At 43.4% G+C, this 22989-nt stretch overlaps 1 protein-coding gene across 5 annotated transcripts; it reads right to left on the bottom strand.

The window, feature by feature from the left end:
• Positions 1-360: 360 nt before the first annotated feature.
• tecta (tectorin alpha) lies at positions 361-22923 on the bottom strand. 5 transcript variants are annotated; one of them, XM_044041259.1, is made up of 25 exons: positions 22720-22923; positions 18556-18797; positions 16200-16264; positions 15950-16089; positions 15577-15864; positions 15002-15139; positions 14728-14893; positions 14226-14638; positions 13467-14037; positions 12765-13375; positions 11659-12229; positions 10638-11266; positions 8992-9649; positions 8134-8333; positions 7241-7621; positions 5916-6202; positions 5033-5313; positions 4490-4600; positions 3758-3960; positions 2521-2684; positions 2190-2438; positions 1892-2054; positions 1705-1789; positions 1489-1608; positions 361-1113 (listed from the first exon to the last, which is right to left on the bottom strand). In XM_044041259.1, the coding sequence occupies exons 3-25, from the start codon at positions 16261-16263 to the stop codon at positions 1010-1012; spliced, it is 6597 nt and encodes a 2198-aa protein (XP_043897194.1). In that variant the 5' UTR covers position 16264; positions 18556-18797; positions 22720-22923; the 3' UTR covers positions 361-1009. The 5 variants fall into 5 exon arrangements, with proteins under 5 accessions (XP_043897194.1, XP_043897192.1, XP_043897197.1 ...); XM_044041257.1 differs by lacking the exons at positions 18556-18797; positions 22720-22923 and adding an exon at positions 16537-18401; XM_044041262.1 differs by lacking the exons at positions 15950-16089; positions 16200-16264; positions 18556-18797; positions 22720-22923 and having other exon boundaries at positions 14728-14889; positions 15002-15108; positions 15577-15748.
• Between the last annotated feature and the right edge of the window lie 66 nt (positions 22924-22989).

The raw sequence follows: 22989 nt of genomic DNA, 5'->3' as shown, positions 1-22989 counted from the left end.
AACCTTTTCTGGTTGCAAACTAAAGTTTGTAAAAAACCTCACTCCTCACACCGAAGTCCATTGAGAAAATCAGTGATTTTACACCACAGCACACAGGAGTGGTTCTTCCACTTCTGCCTCCATTAGTAATTTAAAAAAGAATCATTTTGTGACTTTGTGGTTTTAAATCCTTTATTCAGATTGACCTCAGTGACATAAACTGTCCACATGAGGCAGCAGTGGACCAACACCTCCTTTGTCCCTGTGAGCTAAAAATGCAGATTTTTTTCAATGGGGTTTGGTGTGGGAGAGTGAGTAGTTTACAAAGTTCAATTTCCACGCACAAAAGAATCTCAAATGACACAATAAAGCAGCAAAACATGTTTTTTTTTTAAAAAGATATTGCAGATATTGAGCAGGTGTAGATTTTATAAGTTGAGCATTTTGATCCGTTTTTCAGTGTCCAGGTCAATGGAAGTGGCAAAATGCAATAAATCAGACAATCCCAGTTTATCTCTTAAATTAGGATTATTGGCCAAAAACATGACATTCAGTGCATCCTAGATGAATTTACAGTATTCAACATGTTTTTAACAAGACTGTAAGGAACTCATATCTTTTTTCTTTCCATTAAATACAAATTAAAACCTCTTCATGTGGGATTATGACGAAATTTCTTTGGCATCAACTGGCGAAGTGTAAAAAACTGGTATGATAGCAACGTTATTGTGATATAAAATCTTAATAATCTACACATAATGGTGTAAAGTGAGTGATGATATATGGTAACATGTCCTCATAAATGTAAATAATGGAGGAATCAGAGATGAAGTGGAATAAAAAATGACCGACCGTCCACGTGTCTAAAAAACTGACTCAACCTTTCCTCCGAAGTTTTGTGAACGCACAGAGAATTCTGTCTAGATTCTGTGACCGACTCGCGGCTCGTCTACTGGCTACTCAAACGCCGTGAGCGTTTTCAAGTCTTAGAAGAGTGTGTGTGTGTTTCATTTCACCGGCTCACTGCGCGTTAGGAGAGGAGAGGAGCGTGAGTGCGAGCCCAGAGAGCGGAGACGACGGCGCTGAAGATCAGCAGAGGAACCGCAGGTGTAACGTCACAGCTCGAGCTCACGGCTGAGTTAAAAAAAACAAACACACAGGAAATATTTAGTGACACAGAGCAACATGGATTCAGGTTTTCTTTTAAGTCTTTTCTTTGAAATTCAGAGATGTTTTCAATTTTGCAGCTTGTAATTACATGCATGTTATGTTGGTATTTATTCATTATTCTGTGTTTGTACATTATTTTTAGTAGTGAGGGAATATTTTATATTGTTTGTCACTTTTTATTTGTTACATTTTTAGACTTTACAGTGTCTTTAGTACAACAGCAGCACATACATTCAGTCAAATGTTCGTATGTGTTAAAGCATTTTCAATAATTACTTTATTTTATTTGATAGTTTAACAGTAAATTAAGGTGTAATTGTGTGTGTTTGTTGTTCTTACTCCGGCAGCTTTTCCCGTCTCGCTGCAGCATCCCAGTCACGCAGCTGCAGATCGGTCCACTTCCTTTACTGGTGCAGATCTGCTCACAGCCTCCATTATCCTCCTCACACCAGTCTGATTCTGAGAGAACATGAGAGTCAGAAAAAGTCCTTTTTTTTAAACTTCCTAATATAAGACAAAACAATGCAGGAGTAGACGACTCAAGCACAAACTGACCTCTCCTTCTTATGGGCCCCACAGACAGGATCTGCTCTTTATGGTCGACTTCCTCCGAGTACATTCTTCTCTTGTGTGGACAGTTCTGCGTCAACAGCACAAACAAACTTTAACCGACCGGACATCATATCATTATGACTTTTTCAGTGTGTGTGTGTGTGTTATTTTACTTCCTCAGATTTCTCACCACTTTGCAGGCGTTGGTCTCAGAGTCGCACAGGGAGACGTCGCAGTGGAGGTGGACCTCGTCGTAATCGCCGATGAACTTGAAGACGGTGACGTGGAAGCGGCAGGTGAGGGACACGCCGTTCTCTGCCATGCCGATGGTGTTGTCCTTAATGTTTGGACACCTGGTGAGGGACAGACATTAGGTGAAGACGCCGTGTTTATTCGAGACGGTGAGGAACATTAAACACACTGTTATTAATAAAACATGTGGGAAACACTTTGTTTTTTAATCTGCAATGAATAAATCTTCGGCTCACCCTCTCTCTATGATGATGTAGCGGAGTCGATCGCTGCTGTAGCGGGACGGCGTGGCCCAGCACATGTTCACTATGAGGATGAGCTGATTCTCGTCCGCTCCCTCGACAAAGACGCCGACGTAGAGGATGTCCCGTGTGCTCAGCACCACCTCGCCCTCTCGGTACGGCTGCCGGTACGACGAGTTCTTGTACAGAGCCATCTTCGTGATGAAGTTCCCCTCCTGGGTCGGCAGGGTGAGGTTAATCACGCTGAAAAGAGACAGAGACGCTTAGTTTGAGACAAAACGTTGATCTGCAGCAGCTGCAGGACATGTCCTCCGTCTGGTCTGACCTGAGCATGGGCTTGAGGACGGTTTCCAGGGAAATCTTCAGGTCCAGCTCGTAGGCGCAGGAGAACTCCACGTTGATGGTCTTGTCTCTGGTGATGAGGTTACCCGTGTTGTTCACACTCTCGATCCACACGGTGTTTTTGTACATAATGTGTGTGCCATTCGACTGTCAGAGGGAGAAAGGGAAATTCAGAATGTTACAATAGCATGATCATGATTTTCTAAGTAGGTCACGTCCAAGTGGCCTGCCTTCAAAAATAGGAACGAAAACAATGCTTTCTAAAGTATTTTTCCCACATAAAAACAGCATTACAAGATGCTTTTGGATAAAAACTGTAACAAAACTAGGTTCTAAAGTGTCAGGTGAAGTTGCTCCAAATTCCCTTGTTGGAAATCCAAATTGAGGGTGGTGTTCCTTTTGAAACCTCTGACTAGAAACTTTCTCTAAAACTGAAGTTTCTCTAAAACTGAAACATACCAGAAAATGACTTTCATATTTCTATAGTATTCAAGTACTAGCTTGGAGATAAGAAAAGAAAATGTTTGTGAGACATAAATGAGGATAATATTTAACTATATATTATGGTGTCCAGTCCAATCCAATCCAAATGTATTTATAAAGCACATTTAAAACAACATCGTCGCACCAAAGCACTGTACAGTTTAAAATCTGTATGTACATAGTACGTGCATAAAATAGAAATAAAAACATACAATAAAACAACACAAACATGAGATCACCCACAAAATTAGTAAAACTACACGAGTGAAGGTTCAACTCATATTTTACTGGGGCCCCGAAGCCCCCCCAATCATATACAACAGTTTGTGTTATTCAGTCTTCATATCTGAAAGGGGCCCCTCAGCCAAATAACACTGGTTATTACAGAATGTTTTTATAGGGCCAGTTTGTTAGTTATTATTAGTCATTATAGTTTTTATGTAGATACTGATACTATGATACTTGGGAAATAACATGGTCTTATATTTTAATGTTATTTCCTCATCACCATGCATTTACTGTTATCAACATGACTATTTTCCTTCCCCAAACTCTAACCCCTCATGTATATATTTTATAGGAATAACTACTAAAATGAAGTGTAGAAAGTGTAAAATGCTGTAGAAAAAATAGTCTTCTCCAAGATCGTGAAGTGAAGCAGTGAACCCACAATGCAGTTGGGCAATGCCCGATCACCGTTAATGAGAAGTGTTTGATGTGTGCACGTGTCCACTGACCTGTACGATGGAGCCACAGTGACCCTTCGTGTTGTTGATGTGGAAGGAGATGAAATCCTCTCCCTCGACGCCCGTGCAGTGCTCGTCGTTGATCCTGACGTCCTCGCGCTCGAATCCCAGCTGGAAGAGCTTACACTTGGAGATGGAGACCTCCATCTGGGCGTGTTTACACGTGACCTCCGCCTGTATGATGTCATCATCACCTGTGGAAATTGAATGATTTCTCTTCAACTTCTGGCATTCATGTGTTCTAAAATTACTGTAAAATAAGGACGATGATATCGTTTTAAAGCAATGACTAATCACTAATGTGTGTGAATAGAATATCAATTTACTTACTTCTTTATTTCTTCATCAAAAATAAAAACATGGCATCATGATATTAGCCTCAAAAATGTACTAAAATGTGAATGAATAAGACAAAATTGATTCACCAATATTTTTTACTGTTATACAAGATTTGATTATTAATAAACTGGTGTAATAAATCAATATGTGAATTTACTTGGCAAAATATGGCAAAATATGGCCACAGTGTGTCACAGTTTAATTTTTTATACATACTGTGGTAATCTTTATACAGAATGATTGTGTTGCAAGACTTTAATCATTATAAAATCATTTTCTGGTTGTAATATTATCATTATTATAGTCAATGCTTTGTCTATCAAAACTCATAGGTAGCTCCCATCCTTACACATAAATATTATTGGTCTAAAATCAAGCGCTCACCTCCGGTGCTGGTGGGTAATTCTGGACAGCCACACAGGTCGCCTCCGTTCTCCAGCTCACAGGTGAAGTTTGTGCAGATCTCTCCTGCACAGGGGTCATAGATCCATTCTGCTAAAGACAGGGTCCACACACAATGTTAGTATGTATTTTTTTATTTATTTATTTTCTTCAGTTAGTATCGCGGAAAGGAAACGTCAGCATTTGGATAAATCTAAATTAGCACCAGTTTGTATTTACTTGAATGACACAAACTTAACAAACAAGGTGTCCCTGTTATCATAGATTACGCAGGTGTAGGCATTATTAATTGAGATGTTTTATTCCTTCCGTACCTGCTGGCAGCCATGTTAATTGGATAATATATATATAACATAATAATAATGGTTAAAGTTAATTAGGTGTCAATACCTCATACAATCGCACATAAAAAACTGAGCTACCATTTTGAATTGCGGTTCACTCTGATTTATGTGGTAAGATAATAACAACTTGGATACATTTTAGAAAAATGGCCACAGGGCAGGTGTCACACGGTGCTCTTACAGCAGTTCTCCTGGGTGATCCACTTGGTGGTGAGGGTTCCCAGGGAGCGGCAGGCCTCGGCGTAGGCTGCCAGTGACCCACAGACCTGAGCTTTGCGGTGATTGTAGCAGCCATCCAGGTAGCAGGACTGGTAGAAGGGCCGAGGGTCCAGCAGGCCGTGGCACGGCTGGAAGAAGCCCTTCAGCTGGGTGAGCTTCTGACAGGCACCTTCACCCTGCAGCGCCACCACGGCTGTGTTTTCACAAGACTGTGCCAGAGCCACGTACTGGGTCTCATCACAACTGCAGGGAAAAGACAGATGTTATCATATTTGTATTGTATTCAACCCTGACATTGTGTGGTGATCTTTTCCAGCTGATTCCAGTGTTGGATGATCCCAGTTGATAATTGATGGTAATGTGCCAGATCAAACTAAGCTCAATGTAGCAATACTAATACTATATTGATTTTAGGTCTTCAATTTGTTTTTAATTCTAATTTTGCTCTGTTTTAGACTCCACAGTCTCCTAAGGTAAGTATCTGGCTCTGCAGCTGCCAGATGCTCCAACTCTTAGTCACACAAATAGATACTAATATTGCACCATTGACAGATACTTAATCTATGCATTAAGCTTTAAATGTCCAATGTGTGAGAATTAGTGACATCAAATGGTGAGCCTGCAGACTGTAACAAAATGGAGGACTGCTCAGCTCAACCCCTCCCTTTCCCCACTGAGTCAGGGAACTAAGGTGGCTCCAAGTTATTGCTCTGGATGGTTTGTCCATATTTAAAATGGGTTTTGTTTTCAATTTCTGCCAATAAACCCTCCCTGTGGCAAGACCTTGTGGTTAATCATTATGTGGATTGGATATACACACAGCATCTGTGCTCAGCCACACCCACCTGTTCTGCATACCGTTGGTCTTCCAGCTCTGGGCCAGCTCCAGGGCACTGACTGCCGGTTTTCCTCGCGACGTGATGTAGTCGTCACCGGGGTCTCCGTTGAAATTGCCACAGAGGCCGCACACCTTGTTCTGAAGCCGCTGGCCCATTGTGATGCTGAGGGTGTTAAAGCGATTGTATCGGACCTGGATGTCCTGCGGCGTGTCGATGACTATGAAACCCTCAGACGTGGACAAACGGGTCATCAGCCCCGTGAGAAACGGAACCGACACCGGTGTACCATTGACCTGGAAACACAGAGGTCGATTAGGGCGTCATCTGCATACAGTCCATATTCACAAAAAAAGAGACGGTAGAGAGATTAGTAGCACAATAAACCTGGACTCACAGCCCAAAGCAAAAGGCTCTGACTAGATTAGATTAGTTCAAGTCAATATGACCTGAGTCACATCAGTGCATTTCTCCCACTGTAGCTAACGTAGTTCTTGTAAGGCAATTGAAAATAATGCGGTGGTTAATGACTCGTTCACGTCAAGTGGAATTAAGGCTCAGTTGGGGGCCATAGTTAGAGGTAATCAGCAAGGTCATTAACTAAAGCTGAGACTGCACTTTCAGTATGATGATGTGGCCCAAGGCCAGAGCTGGAAGAGATCAAAAGGCGATTATTTCAAGGGTAAACTGAAGGCACGCTTTCTGAGGAATCCAGAGACTCAACTCTAATCTGTTTCCTAAAGAGATGTTTGAGGTGTGCAGTTGGCAGAAAGTATGCTATGTTAATTGAGATAATAGTTGTTTTGAAGGGAGATGAGTGAAGGAACGACTTCATCCAAATGGATGTTTTCTTTGCTTTAATAGTTTTTAATGATAGGTTTGGCTTTGGCCATGACATTTACAGTCTCTTTTATGATCTGTACTATTCCCTCGGTCATGCAGGGTGAAAGCACACAGAGTAAGTTCAGGGGGGAAAACGTCACCCAAATCCACAACGTGTTTGTGTCTTGGAGCAGAACTCCGTTTTCACTAACTGTGGAATCCAAGGTTGAGCTGGAATGCCAAAGAGATAAGAGCTGCAGGAAGGTACAAACTGTCTCTACTAGGAACAAGATAGAGAAGACACAACAGAGGTTAGGTGAGGAGTGTCTGTCTGACAGTGTACGACCACCAAATGACTGTCTTGAGTCATTGTGCGAGTCATACAAGAGACTTCTGTTGTTGCCTACAACTAACTCAGATGACAATGACCTGGACGACTGAGAAACTTCACAGACAACATCATTAAATTAATCGTACCAATGTCACTATTTTGGCTCCGGTATTTCTCTCACCTTCACGGTGCTGCCAGAGATGAGAATATTCTCCTCATTGATGTAAAGGTAGACGTGGGAGATGGTGGTCAGGTTGGGTGTGCTCCATTTGTCGAAGTTGGCGATGAGCTGGAAGGAGAGGTCAGGCAACTTGTGGCAGTTGGTGGACAGCACAAAGGAGCAGGAGGCCGGGAGTCGCAGCGATGCCCCGTCGAAGGTCCTGAAGACCCCGCCGCCCGACGCCACGCAGTGCTGTAGGCGCCGCGCAAAGCAGCCCCGCACGCCGTAGCGCAGGGTGCACTCCTCCTCGGCCTTACAGCGCCTCGGGTCGCACTGGATCAGGTTCCGTCCGATGCACTGGCAGCGTTTGGTGCAGTCGCTGTTCCAGAAAAGCTGTTTGGACTGAAATAAAGAGCATTTTCTTTTTTATACTTAAGATTTACCAAATAACACAACCCAGTAACACACATGTAAAATAACATTCTGTGTAGTAAAAATAATCATAAACGTTATTTTATGCATTATTATTTGCTGTTGTCACGATTTACATCAATAATTTGGAATTGTATTATCATCTTTAAAAGGTGGGCCTCCATATTAAAACTTTAGGAAACACTTAAATTATATTATGTCTGACTAATCAAAAGAGACATTTTAACAAGTTAATTGTACTTGAATCATGACTTGAATCATTGTATTCCTTCATTCCCTTTCTGTACTTCAGTGGTACTAAATGGTAACATATGAAGATGTGGTTAAGGTTTTATAAAGCCCAGTCATGACACATGCATGTAAAATATTTTCAGGTAATACTGCACTGTGACAATGTTGTAAGAGTCAATGAAGACCTTTAATTAAATGACACTTTTGGCTCGAGTTCATTCCCCATGGTGCAGGATGAGAGACTGACTGACCTCATAGTACTTGCCGTCGGTGTAGCAGCCACAGTTTTGGGACAGGATGCAGCTCTTGCCGTTGAGCACATATCCCTGGTCGCACTGGCAGCCTTCCACACAGTCCTGGCTGCAGTCCCTCTGGCCACGGGCGGGGGCACACTGCGGTGGGCAAACCGGCATGCAGCTGGAGTAATGGCTGTTTGGTGGACAGCTCTGGACTAAGAGCAGGCAGGATGGCAAAGACATACACACACACACACACACACACACACACACACACACACACACACACACACACACACACACACAGGTAGTGTTCCAGTGTTAACAGGCTGTTTTGACTTGTCACTGTAGGAAAGGCTCAGGGGAATTACATTTTAATTTAACAGACCCGGCAATTAATTTCATGTGATGTGCTTCCTGCTTAAACATACATTAAAATCTATATAATCTATCTATCTATCTATCTATCTATCTATCTATCTATCTTTTTTAATTAACTCATGAACAACAAGAATTGTTAAAATGAGAATTTAGTGGTTGTAGGGGGGGATTTCAACTTAAAATTGTCTGTAAATCAAATGTGTCTGTAAATGTTTATTACACTCGTAAATATATTAAAATGTAAATGTGTCGGACCAGAAAAGAAATAGACTGAATAAATCTGAATAAACAATATTTTGGATAAATTATAGTGCACAATATTTAATTCAGTGTTTCAAATATTCATCTTGATGTGAATGTACAAATATTAAAAACATTTAACTAAAGCAATCTACAGCGTGGATGCAACATGAACTAAATATGGTTATATTTTCTTGTCCTGTAATGTAATGAGGGATTTTATGGAGAAAATCAGGTTGAGCTCAGACTCACCACAGGGTGTTTCACTCCTCCATCCCGTAAGAGGAACTCCAAGGGTCTGACAGGTGCTGGCGTAGATCTGCAGCCAGTTACAGATAGTGCCCTGAGCTCCCTGGTCCACACAGGTGTCCTGCAGGCAGCTGTGATAGAAGAACGCTGGTGCCACCTTGCTGTGGCAGCGTGCAAACACACCTCCTCGATCAGCAATCAGCCCACACAGCCTCACTGCGTCAGGCTCCACATACACGTACAACCCATCTCCAACGTGGAAGCGTATGCCTGTGGTCACGTCCCCGTTTGCCCCGTTGTCAGTGCCCATGTTCATGTTGGCGTCAGCCACCATAAGAGGGCCTTCATTTTGCACTTTGTCTCCCAGGCCACAGCGGGGGCAGGAGTCTCCACAGCCCACCTGGCAGAAAGTGTCCCTCTCTGCCCACACCATGCCCCACTCAGTGGCACTGACAGCGGGTGAGGACGGGGGCAGACCCTGGCAGAGGCCGCACGAGGCGTTGTAGAGGCTGCGTGGTAAAGTTAACAGGAGCAGAGTGTTCCAGTCAAAGGCCACCTTCAGGCCAAAGTCTGTCTCCAGAATGAGCTGCATGCCCAAAGTGAAGATGTTGACCTTCGCGAGGCCGAGCTTCAGAGGAAGGTACAAGCGCTCCTTATTCACCTGAGTGGAAAGAGATGAAATAAAACAAGTGTGAACAAGATTTAGGAGCCGTTGGCACAGGGTTAGGGCAAGTGCAGCTTTCAGCACGTTTTTTGATACTAGGGTCAAAGAAGTAGATCAAACTGGTCTTTGTCGACTCTGAAATAAACTTCATCCAGAACAAGCTCCTGAATCAGTTATGAAAGACAGGATATAAACAAATACAGTGAGTTTTTTCTTATTTTCTCCACAAATGTACCAAACAGCAAAGCTGTGGTGAGGGAAATGTGGCACTGGTAATCCACTGTCTGTTTTATTTGTTTTGACTTCTTTGTTGTTGTATATGTTCATTTATTTAGTGAAATTGTAGCAACTTCATAATATCTGCAGATGCCAGGTTTTGGTTGCTTCGTAACAGCCTCTGGCTCCTTTCTCACTTCTCTTAAGATTTTTTATGATGCATGTCAGTGGGCTTTAACTATTTATTCCTACTAAAGCAGTTTTTAAATCAGTGAATCAGTGTTTAATTGTAATTCAACTGATCCACAAACTATACAGTTTCTTGAATTTTTGAAATTCTCTAATTGCAGAGCAAGAGCAAGAACCAGAAACACAGAGACTGAGGAAGTATCTGTATTTGTGTGGGTTTCGCTGTGTTATGTGTGTAATTTCTGTTCCTGCTCTGATCTTAACGCGGTTTGTGAACCCAGGCCAAATCCCGCTCAGCCAAATCCAAGCCTGATAAAAGATGCCCATTGAAATTAGATCCACCTTAAGCCAATCAAAGAGGAATTCACCCTCTGCCTAGTTATTCTATCGGCTTGATTAGAAAAATGTCTTCACATTACACAGAATAACCTTCACAGGTCATGCAGAATAATAACTCTTGGCCTTGTCAAAGGATGAATTAATTTGACTTGTATTTTCATAACTCATTGTAGGTATCCTTTCATAAAAAAATACTTCTGGCTAATAAAACCTTTGCTGTTATTCCTCTTCACACACTTACCGTAACAGTGTTTTTGTAAGTTCTAGAAACTTCAATCTCATACTCGTAGACCTCCAGAACAAACCCCTTCACCCAAATCGCCTGGCCCGTGTCCCTCTCCTCATTGCGGGCCGCCAATTTAAATTGAGGAAAAGCTCCAGAAATAGTCGCCTGGTCCATGCTGTCTCTTGCACAGTTAGTGGTGGACATCCTAAGAGTACAAGAGCTCTGAAGCTCAAAAGATGAGCCACCAAACGGCAGGAAGTGTCCGTAACCAGCTGCCACGCACAGGGCCTCAGTGCGCGGCTGGCAGAAATAAAGGCCGTCACTTTCCTGGCAGTATTCCTCAGTGTGACACGGTGCCTGTTGACAGTACACACTATTGTCAGAGCCGTTGCAGTAGCAGCGCTCCTGACATTCCCAGTCTGTCCAGAAAGTCTGATTAGTGGCCAGTTGGCGTCCGTGGCTCATGCAGCCGCAGTCACTGCGTGCCACACACAGACCGTCCCGCAGGGCGAAGCCGTCCTCACACTGACACCCCTCCTGGCAGGGCAGAGGACATGGCTCTTCAGGTTCATCCAAGTTGGCACAGGTCAGAGGGCAAGAGTTGGTGCATTCATCAAAATGGCTGTTCGCTGGACAGGGAAGAGCTGAGACAGTAGAGAAAGATGAGGGGGAAAAAACAAAAGTGAAGGCACAACATACTGTGGAAAAAGTCCATTAAAACCAATAAAAACATTAGTTTGGACACATCTGTAGCATTACTCAGAATTTGATTATCCAAGTACAGTATATGCACAACAGGCCTGTTTTATAGTTTAGCTTATCCTGCTATACAACTTCATGTACTTGTATCTGCTGTGAATATCTTTGGGTTCACATTTGTACATCAGGAGGTGGCTACAGGCAAGGTAGGAACATTTGGAATTGATAGGAGGCATATTTTTGTTTCTGCAGAGCTTTGCACCATTACTCTAGACATTAGAGATAACATCACATGCCAAACAATCTCACAAAAAATTACACCTATATATCTACTTACGGCAATTGGTGGCACTCCTCCAGGATGTGAGGCCTATGTGAGCGTCCTGACAGGCATTAGCATAAGCCTGAAGTGAAGAGCACATAGCGGAACGGTTCCCTTCCCTGACACACATGTTATACAAGCAATTCCTGAAGAACGGCGAGGGGTTGACCACTGCATGACAAGCCAGAAATGAACTATTCCCGGGGTCGTTGATGTTGCCACACATCCAGGGACTCTGGTAAAGACGCAGGTCTGTGCACATGCGATACAGATCATCACAGTCGCCATTACAAGTGAGGTCGTCGGCGATGGACCGCCAGCCCTCTGTGAACTGTTCAATCGACTCTGCCAGGCGTCCATTAGGGAGGCGGAGGTCATCAGTGGTGTTGCTGTTGAAGACGCCACACAAACCACAAGTAACGTTGTAGAAAATGGTGGAGAGGGAGATGTTGAGGAATCCCTGACGCGTGTAGCGAACATGAAGCAGACCACGTGACTCCACTACTGTAGCATTGCCTGGTGCTCTGTAGATCATCATTGTCTCCATTGGATGGACATATGGAAGTGTCACTTGTTCGCCGTTCACCTGCAGCACAAAATCATAGCAATAGATATTCAGTATATACTAGAGGATGCATTCAATGAGGACAGTCTTCCCCTTGCAAATCAAAATATGATTTGGCTATCACAATGTCAGTTTTTTTAAATCAGGATTTGACAGAAATCACTTGCAACCAGGCACTTGTTGGACGGTGCAGCATATGTGCAGTGTATTATCATCTGCTTACCTCAATTTACAAAATTGACATCATTAACTAGGGGAATGTACGTTGAAAATTTGATGTGGGAGGGGCCAATAAGTGTGCCGCCCCCATGTCCACATTCACCCTGAACAGCACAATTATCTTACGGAAATCGGTACACATGTGTAGAAGGTCAGGATGAAGAAAAAATGACATTATGACCACTGAAGAATACTTGAAACTTGCAGTTTAGGTTTCTGTGGGGCTACTTGCAACCAGTGGGGTTGCCACCTGGTGGCTAAATGCTTCTTCCATCCGTCTTCCTGGGCCTAACTTTTCAGTGTATTTAGTGAAAATTATTTAAGAGAATATACTAACCTTTACTGTGTCAAAATCCATCCCTCCAACTTGAGCCTCCAGGTTAGCAACTGTAACTACAACAGGTCTTTTCCAGGTGGGGCCTTTGCTGACCAGCCTCCTCCCCATCTTCACCTCTACCATTGAGCCATTAGCTGGCACCCCACCACAGAGCTTCAGCAGGTAGTAGGAGCTGTCATCTGGAAACTGCAGGAAGGTCCCATCAAAGGTGGAGGTCACCGAGTTCTGTGTGACTGAGCACACTCCTTCCCTCCGTGGGTAGCAACCCAGCAGGCCCACTTCTGCCACACACACCTCCCCCTCCTTACAGGACGCATTGAAGCAGGATACTTCCCCGGCAGGCCCACAGGTGCAGCGAAGGGTACATTCTCCTTCTTCACCACTGGGACCTGCCCAGAAAGTCTCATTGAGCGGGTAATATAGGCCATTATGCTCACAGCCACAGTCTTCACGCTGCACACAACGGCTGCCACTGAGAACATGACCTTGGTCACACTGGCAGCCCTCAGTGCATGGGTGGACACAATACAAGGGAGCAGTAAGGTCCGAGCAGGAGGCCGGACAGGCACTCGTGCACACTTGGTAATGGCTGTTCACTGGACATGTCAAAGCTGAGAGACAAAAGAATAGAAGGAATGATGTCAGACGCCAAATAAATGAATTTAAAACAATAATGAAATATCTCTGTAGGTTGAATCTTACAGCAGAAGGTGCGAGACCTCCACGAACGTATCGTAACACCCAGGGCCTGACAGGCTAGAGCATAGGCCTGGATGGCCTGGCAGAGTGTGGTGATGTTGTCCCTGTTGCTGCACATGTCATAAACACAGCTATACACAAAAGCAGTAGGGTCCACTACAGCTCTGCAGTCCCTAAAAGGTCCATCGGTTTTATTGATGATCCCACAGTAATCTGAGCGAAAGTAAAAGGCTTCTATAAGTGGGTCACACACAGTGCAGTTTTCAGTGCAGCCATCATTGCATCTCCAGTCTGTGTCCTCGGCTCGCCAGCTGCCCCCCAACTCCACCACGCTTTCTGCTAAAGAGCCGTCGGGCAGAACCGGATCATCAGCAGGGTCGTCGTTATAGTTACCACAAAGGCCACATGTGTTGTTGAAGTAGGAGCTGGGTAGGGAGATGGATGCATAGTGTTGGCCGTCATAGGTCACCAAGAGTCCAAAGTCTGTTTCTAAGGCAACAGCAACCCCAGATTGATACACCCTGATAGCACCAAGCTGGAGTTGGACTGGTAAAGTTTTAACCAGGCCATTCACCTAGAACGAGGAACAAAGAAAAATTCAGAAATGGGAAATGGACAGTGGAATACTGTCGCTTGTATCCATTAACTTTTTACTGATCATACGGTCAAATCAGTCTTTCAAGACGTCCAAAAGACTTTAAAAGCAAAAAGTAAGTGCAGACAGATAAATGAAAAATCAACATTTGATCTGTAGATTTGTACCTGGACTGTTCCAAAACTGCCTTTCGGTAGAGTGACTCGATGACCATAGACTTCTACCGTCACATCTCTGAGCCAGGAAACAAAGGCAGTTCCACGGTTCTCATTTTTGGCCTCCACACTGAAGAAGGGCAGTCCTGCCACCTCCCAACAAGGCCGAGCTAACAGGTAGGAGCAGCTGCCCTGGAAGTGATAGAGGAGGCCATCGAATGTGTGGTAATGAGGATCACCGAACACCACACAGGTGCTTGTGCGGATCGGCTGGCAGTAAAAGGCTCCTTCCTGCTGCTCGCAGGTCTCCAACTGCCCACATGGAGCTTCTTGGCAAAGAACCTCGTTGTCGACATCAAGGCAGCGGCATCGCTGCAAGCACTGATCAGACAACCAGAAGTTTTCCCCTCGTCTGTAAAACCGACCTGGATGGGATGTAAGAAAAACAGAAGACTTTTGATGGGACCCTGTCGTGACATAGAATATTTTATCATTGTTTCATGTTTGAACTTACCATTGTAGCTGCAGCCATTGGCAGGATCTATCAGTTCCGTGTCAACACGGAAGAACCAGCGCCCAGGAATATTGACATTGGTTGACAGTTCAATGTTCACCACGTCATTTGACCGCGACCCTGGCAGGTTGAAGAAGTGACCAATGTCTCCACCATTAAAACCTGACTGGAAAGGGGAACGGTGTGAGGAACGCGAGGTGAATGCTCATTATTCATGTATCTAACAAAAAGGATAATGTTTGAATAAATCATCTCATGGGCGATGTGAGATTACCTGAGCTGTTGTCCCACCCAGTCCTGTTAAAGGATCTCCACCACTGGCTGTCCCTGTGCTCCATGTGATTTCCCCATAGTTGAACATACTGAAGAATGCCACGCCATCTGAGATTAGCACAGTTTGGAATGTGTTCACCTTGTAATTAAAAAGAATAAAATAAACTAGATTTACGGAAAGAAATATAGACTTTAACATGAAGCATTGCAAACCAAAGAAAGGAATATATATACTGGGGAAGAACACTTTGAAATTCAATTTGTATTTTATTATGGAAAAATTACTCACGTTGGCAACTGCTTGATTACTATTAGATATATTAAAGCAACCTTGGTATCTAATCAGCCAATTACATGGCAACAATACAGGCATGTAGACATGGTCAAGAAGACCTGCTGAAGTTCAAACTGAGCATCAAATGAGAAAGAAAAGGGATTTAAGTGGCATGATTGTGTGCCAGACGGACTGGTTTAAGGTCTTTCAGAAACTGCTAATGGTCTCTTAGTGAGATGTCCTGTTTACCAAATAATGCGAGTGTTGAGTGTATGATAAAGATAACACTAATGTGGCTTTACTGGAGTTGTCTGGCTTCCTCCATAGAAGGTGACTTGATGCCATGATGCAATAAAGGCCCAGGTAGCGGTGAAGGCAGGCAGATTTTTAAAGTGCTTTCGGACATCTTGTGTCGCCCTTTCCAGTATTTCTGGTTCCGTGGTTTCGCGGTAGTAGACGTCTCCACGGATGCCATTGTGCACATCTGCCCAGAGTGGAGCAATGAATGATCTGCTGTCACTTAGCGGAAATGCCTCTGGTGTGAACTGGCTAACTTGCACGTTGAATGAAATCACACCGTTGTTGTTTACCTGTGGACACAAAGGATTTAGAAAAAATGACTTTATGAGCTTCCTGTCCAAAAGTAAAAGTTGGAGAATGTTGATCAGGGCTTACATAGATGGAACGGTAGGGGATATTGAAGAAAACAAAGGGAATGAGCAAAACAACTTCTGGAGAACTCCCATCATCCATCTTGGGGGTTTCTAAATCCCTATGGCCAGGTCCATATGGATACAGAATATCCTGAGTACGTGCTAAAAAGAGAGTAATCCACATTAAGCAGACTGTCATGTACCCTATAACATGAATTTGCTGATGATTGTGATGTCCCATAAAGTGAGTACAAGCTAAATTTACATCCTACCTCCAGTCTGTGCAAAGATGCTGAAGAGGTGGAACAGGATGACTGGACAGCCTGGCCTGACCATTCTAAAAAAAACGGAGATGAGAGACACGGTGATGATGGATCACAAGAAAATCCTCTGTCTTGGAGTTCCATTAATGATAATGGTAACTCGGGGAAGACATGAGTCATAAACATCTTATAAAAAAGCCCATACAAAAGTAGAGAGAAGGGGGGAGCCATGAAACAAACGTCATGTTACTTCTTTAAGATCAGGCTCCCAGGTCTCCCCTGAGGAGAGCTGAAAAGGCTCTTTTATGCGTGCCAGAACAATGCGTCAGGATCACATTTGCCTTACGGTCCCATGTGAGCCGGCAACATTGAACTACAGGCCTCTCTGTGCCTTGGATCCCCGCAGCTGACCGAACTGGCCCGCTCTGGTCCAGTGTCTCTGTGTCTGAAGTCGCAAGGTTGCTTAGAACCTCATTACCGCTGTTGTTTGGGAGCCATCCATGCCTTGTTGGATAAAAGAGAGGAGCATAAACACTGAGGCACTAATGGCTTTAAGTGAGTAGCTTTGAATAGCCGGGGTCCTTGCACTGGCCCTATGGGGCTGTTATGTGCCTCGTTTAAGTTCCCACTGGCAAAGAAGAATGCACAGCCAAGTTGGCAGATATAGCCTTTAAAGGTCCAGTGTGTAAAATTTTGCAGCTTTTATTGGTGTATAAATCGTGTTAGAACAAAAATTGGCCTTTGTTTTACAGAGGCAGCCATCTTTTGAAACCGTGTTTCTGCAGTAGCCCAAATGGACAAATCCGCTGCATGACCCTTTACTGTAGAAATAAGTAAATGTTTGATTCACCTGATAACTTGGTTAGAACATTTCAGTATATTCTAGTCCGGATCACATCCCTGGAAACTGGCAGGAATTCTCTACCATTAGGTCTTACACCGGATCTTTAAACTAATCTGAAAAAGAATGAAATGTTACACTAAATCCTTTTTCCTGAGTACAAGTACTTGTTCGACATTCTAACCTTTTAATTTAAATGTAAATGTCACCTAAGCCATTATCACTATCCAATCATGGATTTTACAAAAACAGCAGTAAATGTGCTGCAAATGCTTAGTTTAATTTAGTTTGGTTTTGCCCGACTATTTTAATTATTCCTGCACTGCAGCACAAAGACTGAACATTATCTACTGTCTTTATTTGATGAGCTCAGTTATTGAATATGGACAAGATAATGACAATATTTCTGGGATGTGAGGAAATGAGGATAAATGGAATTTTGGAATACTTTGGAATCCTGAAGCAAGAAAAGCTGGAAAACATCAAGTGGGGAAAAGAGATGTTTGGAGCTTGACCTTCTGCCATTGTGACCCAACCCCAGATATGCAACATCCTCATTGACACGGAAACTACTTATTCATGAAATATGTGAATTCTTTATGTGGGATTCATCTCCAAACTGTCAATAAAGTGTGAAATCCAATTGCCTCGATGGTAAACTTCGCTCAGGTGTGCCACCGTTGTTACTGGACACTGCTGAGAGAGTTCAGCTGTAATGTCATCAGTGTCTCATCATACACTTTCAACAGGTCGATTACAACAATCACTCCTCTGACTCTCCAAACACACCCGCTTATCTGACTGGCATTAACTCGATGCCTTTTGACGGAAGCAATTAAGATAAAGTCCGTGAGACATAGAAGATGAAGAAGGCGCTTTGACATGTTTATCTCTGAGGTCATGCTTGAAGAAAATGTATCAAGTAAGCTGCATGCTTTATGAGAGGTCAATCATTTTACTCATGGTGAGATCATTTCATTACATTTGAAGCTTAAAAACTAGGGTGAACCTGACATTAATGGCAACATAACCCTAACCCAGTACTACAATTTACAAATGTAAAGGGATGAAATTACTTGAAGTTGTTGGAAGCTTAATTCTAATATCAAAGAACATTAGCTCAGTGGTTTCAAAACTGTTGTGTTGGAAATAGTGAAAGTATTTTTCAAATGTATTGTCTTGACATGCATTTTTTTTTGTCAGATACTGGATGTTATGAATAAAATCTCTCCGCCTCTAAATAATGAACAAATAAAATAATAATGTCTTATGTTGCAATGGGTAGATTAAAAATGAATATACCTCTTAGTATGCATGTGTAGAACAACTTTAGTTATGTTAAAGATTAAAAAATATATATATCATTCAGAATTATATAATATAATCAAATATATATATATATATATATTGGCAGAGTTCACGATTGCACCATTACAAAATGATGTGTCCAATAATGACATTTCTGATTCACAAAGAAACCCAGTCGATGAAGTGATGTTTAGAAGGAAATGATGATGTACTCACCTGCCCTCAGAAGACGGACATCCAGCACCTGTCTAGTCTAATCTGGCAACCTCCTCACAGCAGTGTCCCATCCACAGAGCAGTGGTGATGGAGAGAGTAAAAAGGAGGCAGAGGAGGCGACAGTTGCTGACGTGATGACTGGAGAAGAACGTCGTTAGAGGAGTCTGACGTCCAGGTACAGAAAGGCTCCTCTTGTCCAATTCCAGGTCCAAAAATTAGCAATAACGATCCAGAGTCTTGTGCTGGATATTTAATAAAGCAATACTGTGAGAAGAGGTTGTGGACTCAAAAAGCTCCTGCTGGAGCTGTGGAAAGAGCTTAGCCCAAAAGAGGCAGGTGCGAACTTTACCTGGGTTAGTGTTCAACTTAATCTGAGATCTGTGTTTGGGGAAAGAGGGTAGGTGAGGAGGGGGGAGAGTTGAAGCTGAGGGGAGGGACAGCATAAGAATCCAAGCAGGAGAAGACGAGTGAAAACACACCAATTTATGAAAAGGGTCACTCGGAAGTCAGAGATAAGGGAAACGCTGTCGCAAGAAATGTTTTAAATTCAGTAGAAGAGGAATGCTTTGCACAAAGAGAGGCTCTCATACGTAATCAAGTCTTTTTGGCAGGATCTGTCATTAACAACTGCAATGGGCCAAATGATGATAAAATTGAAATTTGTGGGGAAACACTGTGGCTTTTATCCTTCTGGAATAATGACACCTAAATCTCAAGAAGCATTTAAATATATTTGCTCATAAATGTTCTAAAAATCGAAGCATGTTTTTCCATAATTAAATCCTTTGAACCTCACCAAGTGTTAAATAAAAAGTTGTTAAGACGATGTGGTCAGGCCAATCCATTCAGCTCTAGCTGTGGTAGAGTTCACCCAGGACATTCAGAGCTCGGGTCAACTGAAGCACACAAACTCACCAAAGTAGTACAGTCGCGCTCTGGGGCATTTATGGACAAAACACCAGAAACACACAGCCTGAAACCTTTTCAAGCTTGGCGATAGGTAGAGTTACAGAATTAACATGAGTCACTTTGGAAACTCTGTGTACCCCGTTTTTTTTTTTTTTAATTAGGGGCAGCCTCATTTACAAGGTTTCACAAGACACTTCATTACTATAGATGCTGGAGAGATAGCGTGGAGAAATCTCAGGTGGATCCACGCTGATAGAGTCTGGGAAGGAGAGGGCAGTCAGTTGGGGCTTTGTTGAAGTTGGACAGTGGAAGTAATTGGAGAGGCAGGGAGCACGATGTGTGAAAGGCTGCGGGTATGAGGGCAAGCCCCGAGTTCCCATTAAGCAGCACCAAGGCTCTCTGTGCGGGCCTCTTTCATACCTCCCACGCCTTGTTGTGTAAATGGTCACATACTCTTAAACGACCAGTGAAAGAGAGCGACGCACAAAGAGGGACAAAAAAAATCAACAGTTACTGGTGACCTACTGGGTCGGCGAGAGCTTCCTGGTCTACGGGCCGTGTTTTGGGAAATGTCGAGGACGGAGGAGCGGGGGACACCGAGATGGGCTGATAGACACGATTTGCACTCATGCTTTCCCGTTCACGGTGAGTCAGGACGACGGATTGGGAAAATGAAACCCGGGTGTCAAGTTTGATGAGTCCGATGTGGATCAATTTAAGTGACTAATGAAGATTCATCATGTGACGCAACAGAAATTCAAATCTGGTATTTAAATCTAGATCAAAGAAGCATTGGCTCATCATACACATACTGAAAGGTCATTCCCTCAGCTGTAGACAGGTGGATTACTTTGATGACACATCAACAACATTTCCTTTTTACCATAGTTTCCTGACTCACTATGAGATGTCACTACTTTTTACACACTGGATCACACTTTTACACCTTTATCATCTACAAGGTAATCGTTAGATTGTTAGTGATTATTAGATGCTATGATGTCGGAATGCGATTTAAGTTCCAGAATGCCTTAAAAAAAAAGGTAGTGCTTGTCCTTTCTGAACTGGATGTGTTCAGTGGAGAGATAAGAGCACAGAGTAGTTTTTTTAAAGCTTCTGTGAATAATATTTTTTGCTGCTGTCAGCATTCCCCTCCTTACATCACATCATGAGTGCATGAAGGTATTTATTTACCAGCAAACAGCCAAACATTGTGAGCAAAGAGGCGCCCCTTTGTGGAGTTCTAGCTGCTGACTGGAAGTTTTAAAATTGCCTGGATAAAACTGGGGAAGTGGCATCAAACGTTTCTCTGCGGCAGGACGGCACCGTGTGGGAACAGGGTCAAAGTATCCAGCATCACAGGTTCTGGACTCCGTCAAGCCTAGCTTTCACAAAGAAGGTCCTGGACTGGATACCAGTTGAGCTCTGTTTGGCAGTCACCTAATCCTTGGAGAGGGCCACTCTGAGTCGACCCCGATGCCCAGTGGTTGGCTTTGCCCTGCCCTGCCCTCCTCCCCTTCCTTTCCATTCATAATGTTGAACCTCCTTCCAGTAACCCAAACCTTCGTGCCCCAATGCCTCCCTCACCTCAACAAACAATAGGCCTCGTTCAGGCCCTCTGCCCTCAATCCCACTTCATAATGCAATGGGGCAGATCAGAGTACCAACTGTGCAGCCAGGTCGTCGTTGTGTAAGAAGGTGCTAGGTGCGACTGATGAATTCAACTGCGTCCAACTTCCAAATACAGTCTGACGTTGGATTAATGAACATCTCCAAACTCAGAGACGACAGCTGGGCTACGGCCATTTTCTCGGAATGTCATATTGTTTATGAAACAGAGAGACTGCTGTGACCTTTGAGGCTCCTTTATGCCCCAGTGATCAGAACCTAATCAGTGCCTAATGCATCCTATTTATTTACGACGCCCATCTACAGTGTCTCCATTGGGACCAGATTCTGTGTCAAACAACCCTAGCAGATCAAATAAATGTAGGGTTTAGGGTTCGTTCTCAATGTAAATGGGTTTCTGTAGAATAAAACTCTGGAAACAGAGTTTAGAAGGAAGGTGTTCACATATCATGATTAATTCAATAAAGATTGAAAGAGACTAAACTTGTAGGGGATTTTTAATCATTCCAAACCAGGTGTTCAAGAGCCGCTACAGGTTTAAAAAAGACAACGAGCACCAATGTAACTGAACGGTCTATTGGCTCCTTGGCTCCAAAACTCTGAGAGTGGGTTCAGCTAGTGACGCTGTGTTAAGGAGTCGGTGGCATAGATAGCATGGATTAGAGCCATGCTGCTGGAAGAGGCGGAGGGGAAAAGATAGAGGGAATGCCCCAGAAACACAACACTGCCTGACATGTATGGAATGGACTCTTCGCAGCGAGCCCGGAACGTGCCTGCCAGAAAGAGAGAAGATCCGCAGAATCCCAACTTTCTCCACAGCCAAGCATTCAGTCTGTGAAACGGAGCTGTGCATGCTGGTCATGTGTTCACTGCGCCTGCAACTTGACTGAGTTTGTCACCGAGTGAGCCCTCTTCACATAGCTCGTCTTTCCATCAGGCCACTGAAATGGTTTGTCAGTATAACACTTAACTTAAAATACACTTTAAACTGACAACTACAACTGCTCTAGAGCAGTGATTCTCAGGGGTTGGGATGCATGGAAACAAATGAGTGGAATTTGTTCAACCATACGTTCATGTGTACTGGCCCTTTTCCACTATGGTCCGGGTCACCTCGGCACAGCATGGCACCACTAAATACACCAGACTCCTCTGTTAAATATTGAGATTTTGGACATTTCACTAATAATTGTTGGAGATTAACCCACGTTTTTAGGATTGTTTGTTTTAAGCATTTTTAAATGATCTACGGTTCGGCAACTTGATTCTTGTGTCGGACATCTCTTCCTGTGACGGCACTCTGACCAGTCTGGTACGAAAGTTCTTTTTTCAGTACCTGGTACCGAGGCAGTGGAAACCTGCCATATGTTTTAAATAAATTGTTTACCAATTCATAGATTCATAGATATGGATATAGATATGTAAAATTGTGATGTGGTTTACGATAGTGTGCCATCTTAAAAATGTGGGTCCCCACACCCAAAGGTTGGGAAATAGTGATCTAGAATGTCTGCTTAGTGACATAGGTCTCTTACAGCAATTTTCCTTTATACAATTCTAACACTACTCCACTCCACTCCACTCGGTTTGATATCATGCACCTCGTTTTCCAATACTTCATTGTACCTGCTCGTTGTAGGCGGTGTGAAACTTCCGCTGCGTTGTTTTATACGCGACACAAACCGGCTCCGTCCAGCTCCTCTCATGGATCCTCTCATCAGCCACCAAACACAGGAACGACGACATACTGAGAAACACAAAGACAGTGGAGTGGAGCTGCCGGGCTTAATCACCATTGTGTGAAAAATGCTTAAATTTACACACTTAATCCCTTGGAAAGAGCAGAAATCATTGTGTGTGATTTACCTGCCTTTACCTATAAAAGCACAACACTGT

Source organism: Solea senegalensis, linkage group LG13 (assembly GCF_019176455.1).
Source record: "Solea senegalensis isolate Sse05_10M linkage group LG13, IFAPA_SoseM_1, whole genome shotgun sequence".
Taxonomy (NCBI): Eukaryota; Metazoa; Chordata; class Actinopteri; order Pleuronectiformes; family Soleidae; genus Solea; species Solea senegalensis.
This window is presented reverse-complemented; position numbering and strand designations above follow the sequence as displayed.

Coding starts and splice junctions, on each gene's coding strand:
- tecta (XM_044041257.1), bottom strand. CDS start 16,559: ATGTTGCCGGCTCACATGGGACC. Junction 1,790..1,891: donor AGACCAACGCCTGCAAAGTG/GTGAGAAATCTG, acceptor CTGTTGACGCAG/AACTGTCCACACAAGAGAAG. Junction 1,114..1,488: donor AGACGGGAAAAGCTGCCGGA/GTAAGAACAACA, acceptor TTTTTAACTCAG/CCGTGAGCTCGAGCTGTGAC.